The sequence below is a fragment of the Copadichromis virginalis genome, linkage group LG16 (assembly GCF_057382275.1).
Source record: "Copadichromis virginalis isolate Kocher_CV1m ecotype Utaka linkage group LG16, C_Virginalis_male_GT1.1, whole genome shotgun sequence".
In the NCBI taxonomy this organism is placed as follows: domain Eukaryota; kingdom Metazoa; phylum Chordata; class Actinopteri; order Cichliformes; family Cichlidae; genus Copadichromis; species Copadichromis virginalis.
In genome coordinates this window covers 19185498-19206670 of record NC_140633.1, presented here as the reverse complement: position 1 = coordinate 19206670, position 21173 = coordinate 19185498, and the positions used below count along the sequence as shown (strand labels likewise).

Here is a 21173-nt window from a genome sequence, read left to right as displayed (position 1 = left end):
GAATCAAAACAAAACAAGTGACTCACTGAAAACCAACTGGGACACACACTGTCATATCCTGAGAGAGCGTGAGAGATGCCTTCCTCTTATTGAAGGACAGATGGATCGCCCAATCTGTTACGTGCCAGTGTGCCAAAGGACAAACCGGCCACCAAACATCTTGCACCTGAGAGCAGAGGCTCAAAACTGGAGAATTTCAGAAACAGCCCATCAGGTAAGGATCTGGTAGGTAAACTGTGGAAGACAAATATCATCTTATTACAGGAATTCTAATAAAAGTTGTTGGGCGACCTCTAGCGGCTCTACCGCGAATTTACACGCTGGTTGACGTCACCGCGGAACGTACCACTACTACAACAGCAAGTGTGTAAAAGGTTAAAGTTAAAAGTCTACGTTTCACTGTTTTGAGCTCTTGACACCCCGGCATCCATTTATTTTTTTTAACGACCAGACTTTCCCTCCAAAAGGGACAGAAAATAAGCCAACTGCGGATAAACAATGCAATGTTTTGTCCCGTGTGACACAAACCGGAAGTGAACGCAGAGAGGCGCCTTTTCTGAGCTTTCTGAGCACGCTCTTGAGTAGGCCAGCACTGTTTTTAAGTAAAAAAAAAAAAAGTTAACTTACGCGCTTAACACAACTATACGACATGGCTACTAAAAAGAAGCGAACGTCAAACGTAGATAATGACAGCTGGGTTGTCATCGCTCCAGGTGGGTTAGAGAGTGTAGTATGAGCTAACTGAGCTAGCTTGCTGCGCACTTTGCAAGCAGTTATTAAGCGTTGATAGGTGTAATAACTGATGTAACTGCTGGTGGTGTTGTGAGCTTTTATGGAGGCTGCCATGCTCTTGTCTTAAACTACATGCTATAATAATAAATTAAAGCTTGGCATATTTGTTATAAGAAGAATAAGAAGGAGAAATAGTGGTGAATTATCATGTGGTGTCTGTTTTGATGTCTGCAGACTCTGCCATCGACACACACAAGCACGACGGTGATCCAGTTTTTGTGAGACTAAGGAATCCATCAACAGGTCTGATTGTGTCTTTATATACTTTGGTCTAGCTCTGAAACTTGGTGTTCATGTCATTATCATTAAGTGAGTAAACCTTTAGATGAAATTAAACTTCTATCATATAAAATGCAATGGAAATAAGAGAAACTGGCACACCGAGAAACTATGTGCCATTAGTCTAGGCACCCTGGACTGTATGCTTTATCAAGTTTTGAGCCTGATCTTAGAAGTAGAGAGGGTGTCTGTCTCCTAAATCCAAACTGGAAGCTAGTTCCACAGAAGAGGGACCAGAATGCTGAAGGCTCTGCTTCCCATTCTACTTTTAAATACCCTAGGAACCACAAGTAAATCATCAGTCTGAAAGTGATGTGCTCAATTTGGTTTATATAGTACTACGTGGCCTTTAGGATAAGATGGGACCTGATTATTTAAGACCCTGTATGAGAGGAAAAGGATTTAAAGTTTGATTCTTAATTAAACAAGGAGCCAATAAAGAGAAGCCAATGTGGGAGAGATAAAAGTCTCTCTTTTTAGTCCCTGTCAATACTCTTGCTTTGGATCAAATGAAGGCTTTTCAGGGAGCTATGAGATAAACCTGATAATGAATTACAGGAGTCTAGGCTAGAACCAGTAAATGCATAAATAAATCTTTCAGCATCACTCTGAGACAGGATGTTTTAAATTGTCAAGATACTGTGCAAATGCTAAGAAGAAGAAGAAGGCTGTAACTTATCGATAACAGCAGATTACGGGCTTTACAAGCCTGTGTTTCTAAAGTAATGCTGATCACTGAACGTATATCAGTAGATTAAAGTTTTGTGTGGGTGGCTCTGGGTTGACATCCTGCTATGTTTGGTTTAGTTTAAACTCTTTCTGTTCTTACTGTGTGTTACCATCACAGAACATAGTGTGCAACCATAACGTCCAGCCTCACTGCATGCTCTTTCCCGACTTCTGAGATCAACACGTAGCTGCTGCAAGAGATTTGAGAGCAGTTAAACTAACAAAGGAGAAAACTTTAACATCAGCTCTGAGCAGCTTTGTAAAAGAAAATCTGACCACTGTTTGCTTCTTTTGATTTAAGAGAGTCATAGTTACTCCCGCCGTTTACCCGCGCTTCATTGAATTTCTTCACTTTGACATTCAGAGCACTGGGCAGAAATCACATCGCGTCAACACCCACCGTGGGCCTTCGCGATGCTTTGTTTTAATTAAATATTAACTTAAAATTCAACAAGATGTCACTAAATCATAACCTGTGCCAACCCAGAACACTTAGCAGGGTAATGTCTATATTCACACACTTGTTTTGTTACTTGTTGGTTTGGACTTATGGATTATGCCTTTTTGTTTTCTAATGTGTGATTTATTTATTTTTTTAATTCAGTTGCAGTTCATTGATTTTTAATTGATATTCAAAATTGCTGAGGCTGGACTGACACACACACACACACACACACACACACACACACACACGCACACGCACTCCTTCATACACCAAGTGAATTTTTGCACAATACTGAGTCTTTTGCAGATTTCTATTGCACTGTTGTGTCTGTGTCGTTCTGTTCTCTCTGGTGTTGCACTGTCTTTGTTTTTGTTGCAATCTTTGTACATTGCACTTCATGCAGTCCTGTGTTGATTGTCTGTTATATGTCATATGTAGCACCATGGTCTTGGAGGAATGATGTCTTGTTTCACTGTGTACTGTACCACTACACATGGTTCGAATGACAATAAAGCCACTTGATCTTGATTAGCATGTAGTGTCATGTCTCAATATACTGTGAAATTAAAAACAAGTATATATCTTATAAAAAGAATGATAGAAAATTAAATTACAAAATTTTCACTAATTCTCCAAGCAAACACACAATAATGTTTGAATTTTTGTTTCAGTGCTTCTGCAGGTGTGTTGCACTTGCTAATTTGTGTTGCTTTTGTCCAGATGAACCCAAAGCAGGTCAGTCAGGCTGAAATCTTGAATCTGGGCCAGTTTTTCTGCTTTGAAACTCATCATTCTGTCTTCTAATCTTTTGGGTCATTAGCTAGCTATAGACTGAACTCCAGACCAAGCAGGATTCTGGTAGCAATAATGTATTCCAGCAGTACCTCTTGGAATACAGTATTGTCCAAATAGTGGACAAAATAGTTACTGTCCCTTCAACAGGCAGAAGGGTTGGAAGTTAGGTGGTGTACATGTAGGGATTGATTGTATTAACTTTTTTAAGAATTAAAAACAGTGGTGTAGAAAAACTGCTTTCTGTACAATTAACATTTTTTTTTTCAATTTTTGGTCATCTAAAACTTTTCTAATCCTTGAGATGTTTCCCACTTTCCTTTGTGTTATTAAGGGCTAATCAGTGGAGTGGGAAATTGGGGTGTAAAACTGTCTCACATATGGAAACCCATTTCCACCACTAAAAAAAAAAGTATCCATAACTTGAAATTTCGAGTTATCTTTTGAGTTAGTGCTGCCAATCAGTTATCTACGTGAATGACGTCATTTCCTTGTTATCCGGAAGCTGAAGCCCTCAGCTCCAAATGCTACAGTTAAGCTACCAGTATTACAGCCAGTCATGAATGCACAAATTGCTGATTATTTTCAGTGTGGCTTCACAAATTATGAAATCCTGGTGTTATTAGCTGAATCACATGCGTTACTATCAGCAAACGTACTCTTGAAAGCGCCAATTTGTTGCAATCCAGTTTTGAGTGCGTAGATTACTGATTGGCAGAGCTAACTCGAAATTTCGAGTTACTACTGTCGAAATTATGAGAAAATAAGTCGAAATTTCGAGTTATGAATACTTTTTTTTTAAATGGCGGACACAAGCATCCATACTCACATTTAAAACTCACATTGATTTATTTTTATCTTCTTTTTCAATTATATATTTATTTTGTTTATTGATTTCATTGTATGCTTAATATATGGTTTTTAACTGTTATCTCTGTTTTATTATTGGAAAGCACTTTGGTCAACTTTGTTGTTTTTAAAAGTGCTATATAAATAAAGTTGGATTGGATTAAAACAGAACCTCAAAAATAGATTTTTTTTTTCACGTTTCCCATCAGGTGTTAAACTGGGCTAATTCTGTGTTTTGTAAACTGCAGAAACAGAACTGAAATAACACATTTCCTCCTTTTTTCATTTTTTTTTTAAAATCCTGCAGATGCAGCATCTCTGTACATGTTGGGTTGTGGGGATGTGATGCTGTATGAGGTCAAAGCATTTGAGGATGATTTCCACTCTTGGTTTGTTGGCCAGGCTGTGCAGAGAGGTGGGTCTCATTCCAGAATAAACTGAATCAGTCTGATCATAATTACACACACAGCTATGATGTCGGTTCATTTTATCTTGAATCTGCATCAGCTATATTTGTCTGATGGGAAGAGTTTTGCAATCAGGGCTTATTCCAGCTTGGTTGAAGTCCATAGAAGCCAAATGATCTATTCAGAAGCTCCTTTTACATTGGACATAAATACTGACAAATGGATTCAACATACAGCTTACCTATAACATGACATCATACACCAAGCTGACAGCTCAGGTCTGTGATTCACAGGTTTGCATACTGCGATGCAGTTTAACTGTATTTGTAATAGTTTTCTTTTTATTTAATCAACAATTTATTGATTAAGTCATAGAAAAATTTATGAATTTTCAGCTGATGTCTCGCAGTTATTTAGTTTGCTGTCCTATAGCAAAATTTAATCAGATGCTAATTACGTGTCTTTGCTTTACCAGTTGTCTTTCTCTCTTTTTTTAATCAGATGGGAGACTGATCTTTGTAACACCTTTGGATCCTCTCTTTCTAATTTTGCCATATTTGATCAAATCTGGCAAAGAGGTAAGAAGAGGCTTACATACAATTAAGTGAAGCATTTTTCAATTTCAGCATAGCATTACAGAGACATTAGATATTGTTTCATAAGGCACAGAACAGTAGAGGAAGTTCAGAAAAACTTGCATGGATTTAACTATATTGAATACATTATAAGTTTTTGTGTACAGAGGCAAAATTACAAAAATTATGTCATTGTCAAAAAAACGTGTGGACCTGACTGTTTCATCCCTTAATGTGTTGCTCAGGAAAAGTTCCAGCGTGTGGATCAAGTTGTTAAAGATGAAGAATTCCCAGCTTGCTCGAGGCTGCTTAGCTGCGCTCGTACCCTGGCCTCCTTGCACCACATCGCTGAGGAAAAAGGTGAATTTTACTTTTAAAGATACTGGGATTCATGAAGCTACAAGGTCAAGCTGGATGCTTTGTCCAAATGTTGTGTTCCAGAGGTGGAAAGCCAGATGTATCATCGATACAGTCAAGAGAAAACCATGAACTGGTTAAAGAAAAAGGTATTTATTGAAAATCTATTTTTGCTCAATGCAATACAACACTGAAAATGCATGCTTATTTTTTGCACATGCTGCACATTTTCTTTATGTATGTATTTTTAATAGGTGGAGAGGACAGTTATTGCCTTAAAGAAAAAAAATGTCTCTGTGGGAGAAGGAGTGAAGTCCTCAACATATGTCAGAGTAAAGTCAGAGACAGACAACCAAGAGGGTAACTTAAGACCACTTAACGCTTTTAAGATGATTCCCATTTCTCAACCATCTGAATTTTCTGCCTCATTCTTAACCCGAGAAGACATATTTGGGCTTAAATAGTTTCTTCCTAGGAAGACTGTTGACCAGCAGATGGCAGTAGCGCTGCAAAGTTTTTGTTTATAGATTATGTTGACTCACAGATCACTTAAACAATTCCCTGACCTTAAGTTTTTAAATCTCTCGGTCATAAAGAAATACAGAAATAATCAAACAGGGCGATTTTGGTTATTTGTATCTCTTATTTAACGATACAGAGGACTTCATACGGTATTCCCACGGCCTGATATCAGAGTATATCACTGAAGACCTGAGCAAAGCCCTCCTCACACACTTGGGGTAAGTTGATGAATGATGAACATCTTAATGAGTAATGGTATTAACGCCACTGCAGATCAAGCACATCTCTTATTGTGCTTCATAGGTTACCAGAGCTCACAAGCCCAAAGGAGACCGAGCCTCCTTCTAAGGTATGAGCTCTTCCCACTTAGGTGCAAATATATGTGGTGTTGCATGTTTTCAGTTCTGCTTGCTGTCGTAGATGCCGTGCACTCTTCATGCACTCATCCACCTTACTGTAAAGTGTTGCATGTTTCACAGGGGAAATCCTCTGCCTGCGCTTGTGTGGGGTTAACTTTGCTTATAGTGTGAGGACATTAGAGCTTGTAGTGGTGGTTCTGTGGAAAAATAGCTTGGTGGTTTTAGTCATGAAAAGCCTGTCTTACTTCCTCGTTTGGCAGAAGCGGAAACTTTCAGACAAGCCGGTGGAGGCTGGAGAAGACTACACCAAATTCAACAGTGCAGATTTTGCGCGCAAAGTGAGTGTATGTCTGCTGGAATAGACTAAAGCATGTGGAGCGTCTGGTGGTTTTATCTTCGTTGTAATTACATGATAATGACCAAAGCTTGCTGTTATTTTAGCTTTTTCTATTTCTTTTTCTTTCTTTGTGTTTTTTTTTTAAGACGCTGATTGTTCGTGCAGTTTTTGTTTGGCGATCGCTTTCTTCAAGCCTGGTGTACATCGTGTATTCACAAGGCTGTGGCCCTTACCTTGTAGATTTAATTGAAGTTGATGTTATGTAATTAATTTCCTGCTGTCTCCACACAAGGGCGTTGTGTTATATAGATTTTTCTTTTTTGCATTTCAGCCGCCCAAGAAGATGACGGCAGCTCAGAAAAGTCTAGCTAAGGTGGACAAGACAGGCATGAAGCCCATGTCGTCCTTTTTCAGCCCCAAGGTCAAAGCAGAAAAGAAATGAATGCTGTTTGTGTTTGATTTGTGACATTTCTAATAAAGAAAAAAAAGTATTTGAAAGTACTTTCTTTTTAAATACTTTGAAGGTAAAGGGATCGTGGCACGTAATTTAGCATTCCTTTTAAACGGATAAATATATAATATTTAAAAAAACATTTCAGATGATATGGGTTCATTTAAGTTTCTGCATACTTCTTTTGCAACAACCACAAACTACACAAAGACTTTCTTTAATCCTACTTTAGTACCTAAACATTCATTCAGATCCTCTGTATCCTGAAATTGAGTGACAGGTATTTGTAACCCTGGGAAAATAAAACCAATAATGCAACACTCGCTGTATACCATAAAAGTTAGGTCAGGTAGATTGTGTTTTATTGACTTTTCATGTTTACAACTATTTTAACTTTAGCAATGATAAATACAATAACTTTGGCTGGTTTTGAGCTATTCACACAGCCCAGTCCTTGGACTTGCTGAACTTCTCTCTCACATGAAGCGCTCTGACTTTGAAAGGAGCCATTGTTACATTTTTCAGTTGGTTTTGATACCTCAGAGGACTCCAACCTTTCCTTGGGTCTTACCTGTACACTACTGTACAAAATTCTGTATCAAACACAATACTTAACCCTCACTTTGTTCAGTTTAAAATAGACATTAAAAGATAGGTTTAAAAAAAAATTCTTCACGATATCAAAAGAATTTCCTGATCTTTTATTTTAGAGTATACAAAAATGATCCAAGTTGGATCTTTAGTGTCATCAAGTGTCATCAAATTGATATGTATCTGAAATCAGTACTCACTTGGACACTATTACATGCATTTTGCTGGTACTAGATCGAAGCCCATTTTGCCCTCCGAAGTTCCTAAATTCTCAGTGGCATCAATTCAACAAGGTGCTGAAAAGATTCCTCAGAGATTTTGGTCCGTGTTGATGTGATTTTGTCACACAGTTGCTGCAGATTTGCTTGCTGAATATCTGTTATTTGAATTTCTCGTTCCACCACATCCCAAAGGTGCTCGAAAGGACTGGGATGTGGTGACTGTAGGCCGTCTGGTACCTTCATTTTTAGTCTTTTTAACATAATTGCTTTCAGAGGATGGGTAACTGAGGTCACAAAGTGATGGTCAATAGCAATAGTCCTGTTAAATTGTGGTGTTTAAAGCAGCAGGAAAAAATATCCCCCACACAATTACACTACCAGCAGCTGTTAATACAAGGCAAGATAGATCCATGCTTTCAGATTGTTTGCACAAAATTCTGACCCAAAAATTTAGATGTGGTAGTGGAAATCAAGACCAGGCAACATCTTTCTAAACATGTTTTGATGAGCCTGTGTGAACTGCTGCCTCAGTTTCCTGTTCTTAACTGACCGGAGTGACACCTGTTGTGGTCTTCTGCTGCTTTAGCACATCCAATGTTGAAATATAAATATGTAATGGCCCTGGTGTCATGATTGCTGTGTTTTTCAATATGAAGTTATTTGGGGTTGACACTGTAATGCAGAGGTGCACCAAAAGGACACTTTAACAGAGTGAAATCCTTATTAATATGAAATATTATCACTTGTGCATTTCTTACTGTGACATGTTCAAGTCTCTGCCAAGGAAAAGCGAAATTTTAGAACACAAGGGTTAAAATATATTTCAACAGCTGGCTGCTTTTGCTTTAATAAAATTATTTTCTTTATTAAAAACTAAGTAATTGTCTGCACAGCTTTATTTATTTATTTTACTGGTGTCAAATGATCAGTGTGGCAGTGCTACTGATTTCAATGTCCACTAAGCTTCATTGCTTCTTTAATTTGGGCTTGAAGCGCAGTGTCTGGAATGCGCTCTCCACCACTTTGGGCAGGTGGATCGGGTTTCTCTGAAGTCGCAGCCTGCTGCTCGTAGACCCGCTCTGTTTCTTCTTCGTGGGGATCCTTTCGTTGGCACAGTCAGGAACTGCTGTCTGGTCCGAAGCATCTGAGACTCGAGGAACTCGCAAGACCCAGTTAGAGTGGAGGTCATGTTCGGCCGAGCTGGAGGCCACTGTGAGAGGAAATGACAAGAACCCGAGGAAGCATTTAGTATATGTGCAAGTGGCAGCCATAATTAAAGCTAGTTGAAAGAAAAGCTTTGCTGTTAGCATCGATGCGCTGTCTGAAAGGAGCTTTCAAAGCCTAACGTAAAATAATCATTATTTTCATTATTTCATACTTTCCCTGTGAGGTTGAGTTGGCAATGGGGTGAGCTCAAGCTGGAATTCTCAGTGTTTCAACTACTTTGTTTGACTGTTTTCTTGACTTGTACTCATGGCTTTTATTAATGAGAATATTTTCACTGGGTTGTAGGTGTTTAAAGAGCTGCTTTTAGCTGCTCCCTTCACAAGGACCTGCCACAATAGGTAGCTCTGCATATTTGATTTGGCAGATCTGTACTCCAGGTGCCATTCATGACACAACCACACAGGGGTGTGTCCTCCTGGGAATGAGCTGGGGATTTTTCCCTTGTTAAATAAATGTGTAAACCAATACACTGTGGAGCTACTGGGTCACCCATGTTTACCGGGTTTAAACAGCCTCCGTGAAAGGATTCACGAAAGCCTGATATTTGATATATTTGTTTTGTAAACCTCTCCAGGATGAATGAATCTAATCCTTAGCAGCAGCTGAACTGAAATTATGGATCTGGCCTCAAACAGCTCAGTCAGTGTATATTTATATCTCCCAAATTATGTCTACCGGTCTAATTAACATAGTTTAATAACAATTGCTGCATTTAATTCAGTGTGGCACCACTGCTCTTGTGTTTAAACTCATCAGATAAAGATAAACAAAGATAAATCTTTAGAAGCATTTTTCTTTACTGCTACAAGCAATAAGCTTAATACTGATACCAATACACACCTTTTCTGATTACATTGTTTTTACATGTCTGGAGTGGGCAGAGATGGGCCTTTTTTTAGTGCCATCAGTCGTTCAGCAACATAATGCGGAAAAAAAAGAAAAAAAGTGATCATGGGTAAAGGCAGACCGCATTTAAAATTGGATCCGTATCATTTAATTGGAAAATAAGAGATTGGTGAGGCCTTGGTGGAGGAGTGAACCTAATAGTTTATCATGTTTTGTATCTAAATCTGCAAAATACACGACGTCGACTGTTGAATTAACCTTGTGTAGTTGAGGAGGGATAGTGGATGTTGAACATGGAGCTGCCAGGCAGGAAGAAACCAGGAAAAACCCAGAGAGATTCATGGATGTAGTGAAGGAAGACATGCAGAGGGTTGGTGTGACAGAGGAGGATGTTAGGGAAATAGGGAAGATGGAGGCAGATGATCTGCTGTGGTGAAGCCACAACAAGAAGACGTTAGGGTAGCCTACTTAAAGATCAAGCACCTTTGACCATGTGGTGCGTGCATTCAAAAATGGCATAAAAGCCCTTTTTACATGTTTAACTTAGTCAGCTGCATCAGTGGCTTATGAATGCATGAATGTAAGCAGGGCAGTTTGCTGTGAAACAGAAAGCCTATATCACGTTTAGCAAATCACAGTAAATATTCTGATTTTGACCGAACCAATTTAATCATTGCTTTTGCAGTTTAAGTCTCACATCACATCCAAAACAGAATATCCAAACAAGCTGTTGGTGGCTTTATCACGTAGGTGACTTCACTGCTCGTAGGTTTCCAGGTTGTCTTAAGGTTCAATGATCCTCTCTCACTTCCAGCATTACTCAAATTAAATGCTGGAATTTCAAACTCACCAATAAAATCCACGTCTGCGTGCCCATCATCCTTGTATGGCTTGCGCAGAGGTTCGCTGTCACAGCTGGCAATGACCGCATCAAAGAACTGCAAAGTGTCGTCCTCAGTTGGAACTGGGGGTGCTGAGGGTTTGGCTCTTGATATCTGTGGTGTAAAATGATAGAAGAAAAAAGAAAACATTTTTGATATTTCCTTCCATGTGATATTGGCTGCTTGGTTTAAGCTTACCGGTCCCTCCTTTTTAGGCGGCGAGGGCGCAGGCTTCTTCTTGGAAGAAACTGTGGCCTTTGCGTCTGTACCCTTCAAGTCGCTCACACTCTTCATGTACTGCCTCCTCAGAGCCACAAGCGCTTCCAGGTATTCAAGGCAGTTCTGATTCTGTGAGTACAGCCATATCCTGTCCTCTTGTCTCTGATAATAGTACAAGGTCGACTCGATGCTCACTGTGCTTTTGCTCCGTTTTAAAGTCGAGCCCGCAGCTGCCTGAGTTTTCTCTCCTACAACGAGCATGGAGGTGCTGCGCACCAGCCTGACAGTGCAAGCGTTGTGGTAGTCCTGCTCTTCCCGACACCCACTACCACCACCACCATCCCGACCTCTCTGTCCATGATGGTTGGGACGGAACACATTATTGATCTTTCTGAACATTCCTCTAAGGACAGTATGTCATGTTGACAGACCTGCTCTCCAGTTCCCCTTTGCACACCATTTATCCATATACAAAAAAAGTACAAACCAACAAAAAACAGTTGTTGTCCTTTATGGGAGTCCTTATCACATCTTTGCTGGAGCTGTTCAACGGGACCAGAAGCTGTCCAGGGTGCTGAAATTGCCAAACTGCTACCTTGTTGTGCTACAAGAGCAGACGTGAGACAGGTGTCTAACCTGATCTCAGCATGTCCTTAATGTTATCGGATGTTGCTCAGCAACATTGCTGTAGCAACGGGTTGGTAACTCTACACTTTGCGCTCCCATTACTGAGCAGCAGACCTGTGTCAGATATCTTAACCCACAGGAGATTAAGTGGACAAAATAACTACAGCCACCAATGAAACTCTGGACCTTTTAGTTTTAGCGACTATAGCTGTGAAGCCACCTGTTTACACACCTGATACTAGAGAAAACGAAAGATAATCAGAAGCAGAAAGCTGCAGTTACACATGGGTTTACTCGTTTAGACTTTGGTGGTATTTTGTGCTTTCGAGACTTATAATTCAGCTGCATGAACAACCTAACAGCCTCATGAGTTTATGCTGTTATATATTAGGTTTCCTTTCCTCATTAATAAGAAATAACTTTCTCTCATGTTTCATGCACTGCTATTGTTGGAGTTCCCTATCACAAGCAGAGGAAGTCTGGACAGAAAGGAGTCCTTCAAGCCGACAAGGGGCTTTCATCTCGAAAAAATCCAGGCCATAAATAACACCTGAAACCTCTCAACACTTTCACCACATATCTGATTTAGACTTCAGTGTATAGCTGCACTACAGCAAAGCTTGAGTCAAGTGAGGAAAAAGAAACTATTTCACGACCATCAAAGCCTCTGGGCTCAAGTGACTTTGACAGTTCAGTGCCTGAAGAATAGGCAAAGCATCAAGGAGGAAATGATTATTTGTGGTCACATAACTGAGTGTGAAGTTACCAATTCTGCTTTGCTGTGAACTCAGAGGATGGGAAAAAACTGTTTAAGCTAAAAACAATCAACAATTAATAAAGAAACGCTGTGAAATTTTTGAGGTACTTCAAACATTTGTGGTGTGATCTGCCATAAAACGAAAACAGGAATCAGTTATCTGGAACTTTCTGTTTCCTTGTATTTTTATCATATTAAACACGACTTTCTTTTCTGCTTTTATGCAAAGCTCAGTTGCACACCTGCTTTGTGAGGAAATGAAACATCAATGGTTTCTTTTTACAGCGCACATCTCGCCTTGCTGTCATCCAGCATCTACCATTTTACCTCATAGTGCAAGAAGGAAATCTGATGTGGAGGTAGGCACGTCTTATTTAGGTTTGCCAGGTATAAAGGGTTTAAATAATCAGGGAAAATACCAGCTAAATCCAGTGAAAACAACATATTAGTTGTAAAGATTACAAGCTGAAATGCATTAATGATGAGAGCAGAAGTTTGCAGACTTGGGATCAAGGTGAAAAGGGATAGTCCCACTTCCTTTTTGGGTTGTATAAAACAACAGCCAGGTTCAGACTCCAAAACAGACTTTTGAGAGAACCGCTTTAGGACGTTTAGTGCCAAAATACAGGTTTTAAGCTTTTCTGTGACTCAGATCTGAGGTAGGAAGATCATTCTTTTTAATAGATGAACAGTCTTTGGAAGTGTTAAACCAACATATTCTTCTGTTACATGTAACTTCTTAAACTCCAATTAAATTTTGAAATAGTTTGCAAAGACTTTTCAACAGGGATCAATTGTGCAGCAGAAATAGTTTGATGCTTCTTATAATGCTTATGCAAAATGTTCTCTCAGTGTTGCTTATGTCCCGTTTTGGTGCCTTTATTCAAACGCATACTGTTTGTATGCACTTAAATAAAAGCCTGTAGGGATGTGTGCTGCAAATATATATATATATATATATATATATATATATATATATATATATATATATATATATATATATATATTATGGAATGCCCTTTAGGAAAATATTATATATATATTCCAACCAAAGTCTGAATATATAGTATGATCTTTTGAATATATAGAATGAAACTTGAATATATAGAATGATCTTTTGAATATATAGAATGAAACTTGAATATATAGAATGATCTTTTGAACATATAGAATGAAACTTGAATATATAGAATGATCTTTTGAATATATAGAATGAAGCTTGAATATATAGAATGAAACTTGAATATATAGAATGATCTTTTGAATATATAGAATGAAGCTTGAATATACAGTGGGGCAAAAAAGTATTTAGTCAGCCACCGATTGTGCAAGTTCCCCCACCTAAAACGATGACAGAGGTCAGTAATTTGCACCAGAGGTACACTTCAACTGTGAGAGACAGAATGTGAAAAAAAAATCCATGAATTCACATGGTAGGATTTGTAAAGAATTTATTCGTAAATCAGGGTGGAAAATAAGTATTTGGTCAATAACAAAAATACAACTCAATACTTTGCAACATAACCTTTGTTGGCAATAACAGAGGTCAAACGTTTACTATAGGTCTTTACCAGGTTTGCACACACAGTAGCTGGTATTTTGGCCCATTCCTCCATGCAGATCTTCTCAAGAGCAGTGATGTTTTGGGGCTGTCGCCGAGCAACACAGACTTTCAACTCCCGCCACAGATTTTCTATGGGGTTGAGGTCTGGAGACTGGCTAGGCCACTCCAGGACTTTCAAATGCTTCTTACGGAGCCACTCCTTTGTTGCCCGGGCGGTGTGTTTTGGATCATTGTCATGTTGGAAGACCCAGCCTCGTTTCATCTTCAAAGTTCTCACTGATGGAAGGAGGTTTTGGCTCAAAATCTCACGATACATGGCCCCATTCATTCTGTCCTTAACACGGATCAGTCGTCCCGTCCCCTTGGCAGAAAAACAGCCCCATAGCATGATGTTTCCACCCCCATGCTTCACAGTAGGTATGGTGTTCTTGGGATGCAACTCAGTATTCTTCTTCTTCCAAACACGACGAGTTGAGTTTATACCAAAAAGTTCTACTTTGGTTTCATCTGACCACATGACATTCTCCCAATCCTCTGCTGTATCATCCATGTGCTCTCTGGCAAACTTCAGACGGGCCTGGACATGCACTGGCTTCAGCAGCGGAACACGTCTGGCACTGCGGGATTTGATTCCCTGCCGTTGTAGTGTGTTACTGATGGTGACCTTTGTTACTTTGGTCCCAGCTCTCTGCAGGTCATTCACCAGGTCCCCCCGTGTGGTTCTGGGATCTTTGCTCACCGTTCTCATGATCATTTTGACCCCACGGGATGAGATCTTGCGTGGAGCCCCAGATCGAGGGAGATTATCAGTGGTCTTGTATGTCTTCCATTTTCTGATGATTGCTCCCACAGTTGATTTTTTCAAACCAAGCTGCTTGCCTATTGTAGATTCACTCTTCCCAGTCTGGTGCAGGTCTACAATACTTTTCCTGGTGTCCTTCGAAAGCTCTTTGGTCTTGGCCATGGCAGAGTTTGGAGTCTGACTGTTTGAGGCTGTGGACAGGTGTCTTTTATACAGATGATGAGTTCAAACAGGTGCCATTCATACAGGTAACGAGTGGGGGACAGAAAAGCTTCTTACAGAAGACGTTACAGGTCTGTGAGAGCCAGAGATTTTCCTTGTTTGAGGTGACCAAATACTTATTTTCCACCCTAATTTACGAATAAATTCTTTACAAATCCTACCATGTGAATTCATGGATTTTTTTTTTCACATTCGGTCTCTCACAGTTGAAGTGTACCTCTGGTGCAAATTACTGACCTCTGTCATCATTTTAAGTGGGGGAACTTGCACAATCGGTGGCTGACTAAATACTTTTTTGCCCCACTGTATATAGAATGTATGAACCTCATTTTTAGAGATGATGTGTTTCTGAATTCTCTGCCTTTACAAAATGGCATCAGCTGAACTATTTCAGTACTTTTTAGAGCTTGACAACTGTTTTGTGACAGCTGTTCAAATTGCAAATGGTAGAAATAATTTGAATTTATACTACATCACCTTGAAGAACACGTTTTCATTATTGCAACATTTCTAGTGCTCATGAATAATGTTCAACAAAATGTTTCTGGGAGAAGATTATGCACACTTCTTGAGGGAATTTATCAATCACTGATGGAGATGTCAACTGAGCTAACACTTCGAGCAGAAGCTGAAGCACATGTTATGGGCTCATTATATCATTCTACATCTCAAAGAGGAAGGTCAAGGTAAGTGATAAAAATGGAAACAAATTCATTCATAATGTGTATGGCACTTGAAAGAGTCAAGAGATGGCAAACAAGATAATGAATGCAAGAAATAAGAAAGAAGTTAACATATTTCTTCTTTTGTTTCTAACTCTTTTAGGTACAACATACCAGCTACTGAGCTGACTGATATGCGAGACTTGGGGTTTAGTTGGATGGCCATATCTCAAATGTTGTCAGTAAATGTTCGAACACTGTACAACCACAGGATACAACTAGTGGACTATGGAAATTTGCAATTTGAACAGCTGTCGCAAAACAGTTGTCAAGCTCTAAAAAGTACTGAAATTGTTCAGCTGATGCCATTTTGTAAAGGCAGAGAATTCAGAAACACATCATCTCTAAAAATGAGGTTCATACATTCTATATATTCAAAAGATCATTCCATATATTCAAGTTTCATTCTATATATTCAAAAGATCATTCTATATATTCAAGTTTCATTCTATATATTCAAAAGATCATTCTATATATTCAAGTTTCATTCTATATATTCAAAAGATCATTCTATATATTCAAGTTTCATTCTATATATTCAAAAGATCATTCTATATATTCAAGTTTCATTCTATATATTCAAAAGATCATTCTATATATTCAAGTTTCATTCTATATATTCAAAAGATCATTCTGTATATTCAAGTTTCATTCTATATATTCAGACTTTGGTTGGAGTATATATATATAATATTTTCTTAAAGGGCACTCCATAATATATATATATATATCCGTATCACATGTTAAATTCCCTTTACTCTCACTGCATACATCTTCTGAATATGTGCTCTTTCTTGCAGCCATGCTTTGTGAAGGCAGATTGCTGATCATGACCTACTGTGAATTTGAAGAGCTGGACTCCCTTCCTTCTAAGCCAGCTTTCCAGAATTCTTATGGGTCACAGAAAGCAGCTGCTGCCCTCATACCAGGTTCCACCAGACATGCTCCGCTTGTTCATCACAATTCCCCGGAGCAGATAACTACAGACAACCGAAGGGCTTCAGCTGAGTTGTACATTTCTCCTTTGCAGTCCTTAAATCTTCAGAGAGCTCATCTAGGCAGGCAGATCTCTCGAGAGATAGAGATCCCGGCCCAAGCTCACTCAGGTGGCGATACCCCTTTCTTGGTTCCCTCGTTCTGTCAGAGCTTTTGCAAAAACTACAGTGACCTTCATATTGCAGGTGACCAAGTGCTGCCTCTCTCAGCTAATAATTGCGAGCTGAGGGTGTGTGCCAATGTACCGGATGTCGGTCCCTTTATCCAGTCTTGTGATGTGCCCCCAGCTGTGGAAGATTCCCTCCAAGGACACGAAGCTCGGGATGGGATGCTGTTTCCACTGAGGGGAGGTTCGAATCGGTGGAGACTGGGGAGCGGCCGTGATCGGAGCTTTTTGCTCCAGGAGCATGAAGGTCCATTTTCCAACTCCCTTCTGAATCACTACCTGGAGCAAAAACTCCTGGATCTGTATCAGCAATACATGATGGAGAATATGGCAAGAGAAGGAGCCCCTGGTTCAGACTCTGACGCAAGTGCCATTTGCCCTTTACTGGGCTCAGAGCTGGTCCTCACCAGCCTGGACCAAATCACTTTGCAGCTCAGCCGGGAGGGCAACATGGAGGCCGGCTTGGCCAAGGACATGGTCCTGAGCTGCTTCCTGCGAGTCGCTGGTGATATGCAGTCAAGTGAGATCAGTACTCCCTTTCTGCAGATTTCTAATGAGGCATCCAGGGAGCAACTCACAGAGAGTAATGAGTGACCCCACTGTCAAGGAACTCCTTCATTCAATACTGCCTTTCATTTCAGTACAACACTGAAAAAACCCAGGATTGGACTGAAAACCACATTTTTATTTTATTAGCTCTTGAGAAGATGTTAAATGAGAGTTCTACGTGGGATTATGCAGTAATTACCTGGAAAATGTGCCGTATTCATGCATCCTAAATTGAATTTGCAGTGATGACACTGGGATCTGTGTTTACCTGTCTTTAGTGCAGCTTTAACTTTCTAAAGAAAATAAAAACAGGAACTGAAAACTGAAACCGCTGCTTCCCGTTTTTCAAAAGAACATCGATGGTCTAGCAGAACAACATGAAATCAAAAACAGCATGCTGCCTCATTATGTATTATGTGCAGCCACATCTAAGATCATTTTGCATGCTTAATGATCACTGATTAATTAGATTTGACTTTTTTTTTTCACGAAGGAAACAAGGCTGTTTATGATGAAACTAGGAGGGAAGACACTGAATTTGCAACAAATATCCAAAAGTGCAGCCTTGAAATGCCCTTCGATCAACACGCTGTCATTCTAGGCTTCACACAGCAACTTCATCGGCTCTGTTACCTAAAAATGTAGCTGTAACCAAGTGCTGCATGAGTCGTTTGTTACCCCAGTCTCCCCATCAGGACTGCAGATGTAAAGAATTTGATTTCATGATGTCTGAGCAGCACATGAAAAGAGAATACATGCTTTAACGAAACAGATTTTCTATTAATTCAAAAGTCATCATCCAGGAGTGTAATTGCTCCTTAAGAATGAAAAGAAAACTCCACGAGCTGACTATTTCCCCCTCCTCCACTCTTCCTTGAACTCAGCTGTATGATGAGGACAAAGATGAATCAAGACTGCTGAAAATCATTGAAAGAAAACAAAGGCACTTTTGTACATCTCATGTCATTTATTCTCTTGTCTTGCAGATCACCTTTCCCCTTACTGACTCATCCACAGATTAATATCCCACCCTTGATGAAATTACTTATATTATAATGTGACTTATGAATGTTCCCTCTCTCTCTCTATGTGTCATTTTATGTGTTATGTAGCCAATTAGAGACATTTAATAACCCCTAAGGACTCTAATTAGTTTATATAATTGTCCTTTTGATCGTCTGACTCTCTGATGTTAGCATGAAATACTATAGATCATGGTTTTGGAGGCTACTCTGAAATCCATTTAAATGATGACTTTAGGGGGGTCGGATTCTTGCCTCCTTAAGTAATTAGAGAGAGGATCCCTCTAAAAATCAGTCACCTGAAGCACAATTCGGAGTTCCTCTGTGAGCTGTAGAAAAAGGCTCTGACCGTCTAACTGCCCGCTGTTCTGACCTACTCCCACAAACCTTTCTGATCTTCTGCAAACCCATTCACAGCCAGACCCAGCGCTTCATCCTCCATCCCCGCCGCACTGCCGTTTACTGATAACCTGTTGTTTAACCTCGGACTTCTCTTCACCTGCTCAAATAGATGTTATCCAGTATCCTCGGTTACTGGCTTCTTTCAGGAAAAAGTTGTTTACATCTCTGAGAAATCATACTTGGATTTTTTTTATAGCTCAGTCCTTTAGGTCATTCCTCTTTTATCATGTTTCCACGCCTCAGTGTCTTTCGCTTATTATGTTTTATTTTAAATGAGCTGTTATTGTAGCTGAATGTAGTTATAGTTTCTCATCTTGTTGCGTGCTCATCACTCCTTGCCAGTGCACGGTGGAATCATAAGTAATCGTCCGCTGAGAGCCTACAGGTGGGAGCTGGGGTGTTAACAGTAGGTTTGATTTGTTGGAGGGAGAGATTGGAAAATGGGAGAGTTTGTCTGGAATATGATGTGAGGAGAGTGACACATGTTGCCGTATGTATGCAGTTCAGCTCGAGCTGACTTGAATTAACTCACGGGTTTGGCTCCATTTGTGCTGTTTTTGAGTTACTGCTACTCTTTTGTTCACTTCTCAGTCTTTGAGTTGAATAGTTTGCTGTCTTATTAATGGATAACTTACTTCTGAAACTCTCCTTGAGAGAAAATCTGAGAAGAACGGGAGTCATAAAGCGCTGATAATCTTATCTAACTGTCAGGCTGAATCAATGGTAGAGCAAGGTTGTGTAGGAGCTTTACATATTTATTTCTAAAGCTTCTTTAATTCAGGGTGGTTTAATAAAGTCATGATGTGAGGTTAAAGTTCCCCTTGACTTAAATCTGTGCCCATGTATTTTACTCAGATGTGCTTTTTTGCTCATTTTTATTCCTTTAACTTTCACACTTTGCTGGGTGAAAGTCAGTAAGCGATCAAAAATTGATATCTGGTGTAAGAAATTGTTGCCCTTAAAAAGCAACAGTTCTTTGAGGTGGACATTGAAAGAACTGGATAATTGGCAGGTAGGTTGTTCTCTTCACCTTGGGGTACTTGTACACAGTTTTTGTCGATATCTGCCCTCATGTAATCCCAGACTAAGTGATGATCACGACGCTATGAGGGGCATATTCTTCTGTCAGGGGCACATCCTTCTTTGGAGGGGTACTCGAGCCTGTGAGGGTTTAGCTGAGGGTTTTTTTTTTTTTATATGGCTGTAACTGTATTTTTTTTTGGAGTTGTTGTCATATTGCAGAAAGAACTTGAAGGCTTTTTGGACATTTATCTGTTTGCTCAACTTAAAATGATGTTTGAAACCACACATGGGAATGCTTATGATCACATTTAGTTTGAAAACCAAATGTTATCAAGTATTAATTTCTTGTGCACTATTCATATAATGTGAATTTCTGCATGTTTGGAGTATTGAGTGTTTCCCATGCATCTAAGCAGTATATTTCAAAGCCCAGGACAATTGTTTAAATTCTGAAATTAAACAAATTGGGTTTCATGATATAGCTCCAGGCATTCAAATCTTTATTTATTCTCTTACAAAAAAAGAGCTTCACTGATTTTCTTGTAAGTCTTGCAGTTTGATAATCAGTCACAAGGGGGAAGCATTGCCACCTAACTTAATCCTCATGGCTTTGCCCCTCTATACCTTTTATTCCCCCTTTTCACCTCCTCCTTACAGTCAGTGTCTATCCAGCCAGTTAATGTCCTCTATCTTGTGCACCCTTTTACTCTGACTCTATGATGTCATCAGGACTGGGGTGTAAATCTGTTCAGATAAGGATAAGCATATCTACACCACAAGATTTATTTTTGGAAAATATTGCACATGTATAATTTTTAGCAGGGCTGGACAATGTTTTTGCACATTCTTTTCACCCTTTTTTTCTCCACTTTCAAAGACCAGCGGCTCCAGTGTAGCCATGGCCTTCTGATCCAGTGTTTGATCAACTTCCTTGTTTCCTTTCCAAACAGAAAGCCACAGGAGGAAAATGTGTTTACCGAGCTGAGTGCCGCAGTCGGAGCCCTGTGAAGTCTCAAGGCCAGAGAGACACATGTTTGGTATTTCTGCTTCTATCTGGACTGAACATTCCAGGTACATGTTAAAGGAACAAAGTTCTTACAGACCTAAACACAAACGCTCACATATAAATATGATTCACCCAATGCCAAGCCCGGCAGCGTGAGCACATTCAAATAAACTAATTTCCACAGACCTTGGAGGAAAAAAAAGAAGAAAAACAGACCTGTTGTTCCAGCAGAGGTTATAAGAATTGTTTGAAGGGCTGAAGGTAACACCACATAAAGCAGTATCTCACAGTCTGTTTACCTAGAGACCCTCAAATTCACCGTTCACACAAATTATGCACGCTATTTACATTTTCTTCACAGCAGATTTATAATTTACAGATTTTATTTTACTCGTTTGGTTTCAAATGCTTTACAAGTAGAAGGACAAAGAGTTCA

The 21173-nt window shown here is 39.5% G+C and overlaps 3 protein-coding genes across 6 annotated transcripts; 2 read left to right on the top strand and 1 right to left on the bottom strand.

The window, feature by feature from the left end:
- Positions 1-341: 341 nt before the first annotated feature.
- On the top strand, positions 342-6934 carry rnaseh2b (ribonuclease H2, subunit B). 3 transcript variants are annotated; one of them, XM_085435748.1, is made up of 11 exons: positions 344-713; positions 967-1035; positions 4194-4301; positions 4795-4871; positions 5114-5228; positions 5310-5374; positions 5480-5585; positions 5884-5965; positions 6051-6096; positions 6367-6444; positions 6775-6934. In XM_085435748.1, the coding sequence occupies exons 1-11, from the start codon at positions 650-652 to the stop codon at positions 6883-6885; spliced, it is 921 nt and encodes a 306-aa protein (XP_085291874.1). In that variant the 5' UTR covers positions 344-649; the 3' UTR covers positions 6886-6934. The 3 variants fall into 3 exon arrangements, with proteins under 3 accessions (XP_085291875.1, XP_085291874.1, XP_085291876.1); XM_085435750.1 differs by lacking the exon at positions 344-713 and adding an exon at positions 2917-2980 and having other exon boundaries at positions 993-1035; XM_085435749.1 differs by lacking the exon at positions 6367-6444 and having other exon boundaries at positions 342-713.
- A 1659-nt stretch (positions 6935-8593) lies between these two features.
- Positions 8594-11531, bottom strand: c9h13orf42 (chromosome 9 C13orf42 homolog). The gene is made up of 3 exons (XM_085435751.1): positions 10859-11531; positions 10630-10774; positions 8594-8916 (listed from the first exon to the last, which is right to left on the bottom strand). The coding sequence occupies exons 1-3, from the start codon at positions 11276-11278 to the stop codon at positions 8672-8674; spliced, it is 810 nt and encodes a 269-aa protein (XP_085291877.1). The 5' UTR covers positions 11279-11531; the 3' UTR covers positions 8594-8671.
- Positions 11532-12528: 997 nt separating this feature from the next.
- On the top strand, positions 12529-17655 carry LOC146690586 (TLR adapter interacting with SLC15A4 on the lysosome). 2 transcript variants are annotated; one of them, XM_085435045.1, is made up of 2 exons: positions 12529-12622; positions 16374-17655. In XM_085435045.1, the coding sequence occupies exon 2, from the start codon at positions 16376-16378 to the stop codon at positions 17327-17329; it is 954 nt and encodes a 317-aa protein (XP_085291171.1). In that variant the 5' UTR covers positions 12529-12622; positions 16374-16375; the 3' UTR covers positions 17330-17655. The 2 variants fall into 2 exon arrangements, with proteins under 2 accessions (XP_085291171.1, XP_085291170.1); XM_085435044.1 differs by lacking the exon at positions 12529-12622 and adding an exon at positions 12858-12922.
- Positions 17656-21173: the final 3518 nt, after the last annotated feature.

What these genes read in the sequence shown, in the direction of transcription:
- rnaseh2b (XM_085435748.1), top strand. Translation starts at nt 650, where the DNA reads ATGGCTACTAAAAAGAAGCGAACGTCAAACGTAGATAATGACAGCTGG. An exon ending in ACTAAGGAATCCATCAACAG is followed by an intron (nt 1,036 to 4,193) that starts GTCTGATTGTGT and finishes AAAATCCTGCAG; the next exon opens with ATGCAGCATCTCTGTACATG. An exon ending in GTGCAGATTTTGCGCGCAAA is followed by an intron (nt 6,445 to 6,774) that starts GTGAGTGTATGT and finishes TTTGCATTTCAG; the next exon opens with CCGCCCAAGAAGATGACGGC.
- c9h13orf42 (XM_085435751.1), bottom strand. Translation starts at nt 11,278, where the DNA reads ATGTTCAGAAAGATCAATAATGTGTTCCGTCCCAACCATCATGGACAG. An exon ending in CGCCTAAAAAGGAGGGACCG is followed by an intron (nt 10,775 to 10,858) that starts GTAAGCTTAAAC and finishes TTTACACCACAG; the next exon opens with ATATCAAGAGCCAAACCCTC. An exon ending in CGCAGACGTGGATTTTATTG is followed by an intron (nt 8,917 to 10,629) that starts GTGAGTTTGAAA and finishes TTCCTCTCACAG; the next exon opens with TGGCCTCCAGCTCGGCCGAA.
- LOC146690586 (XM_085435045.1), top strand. Translation starts at nt 16,376, where the DNA reads ATGCTTTGTGAAGGCAGATTGCTGATCATGACCTACTGTGAATTTGAA.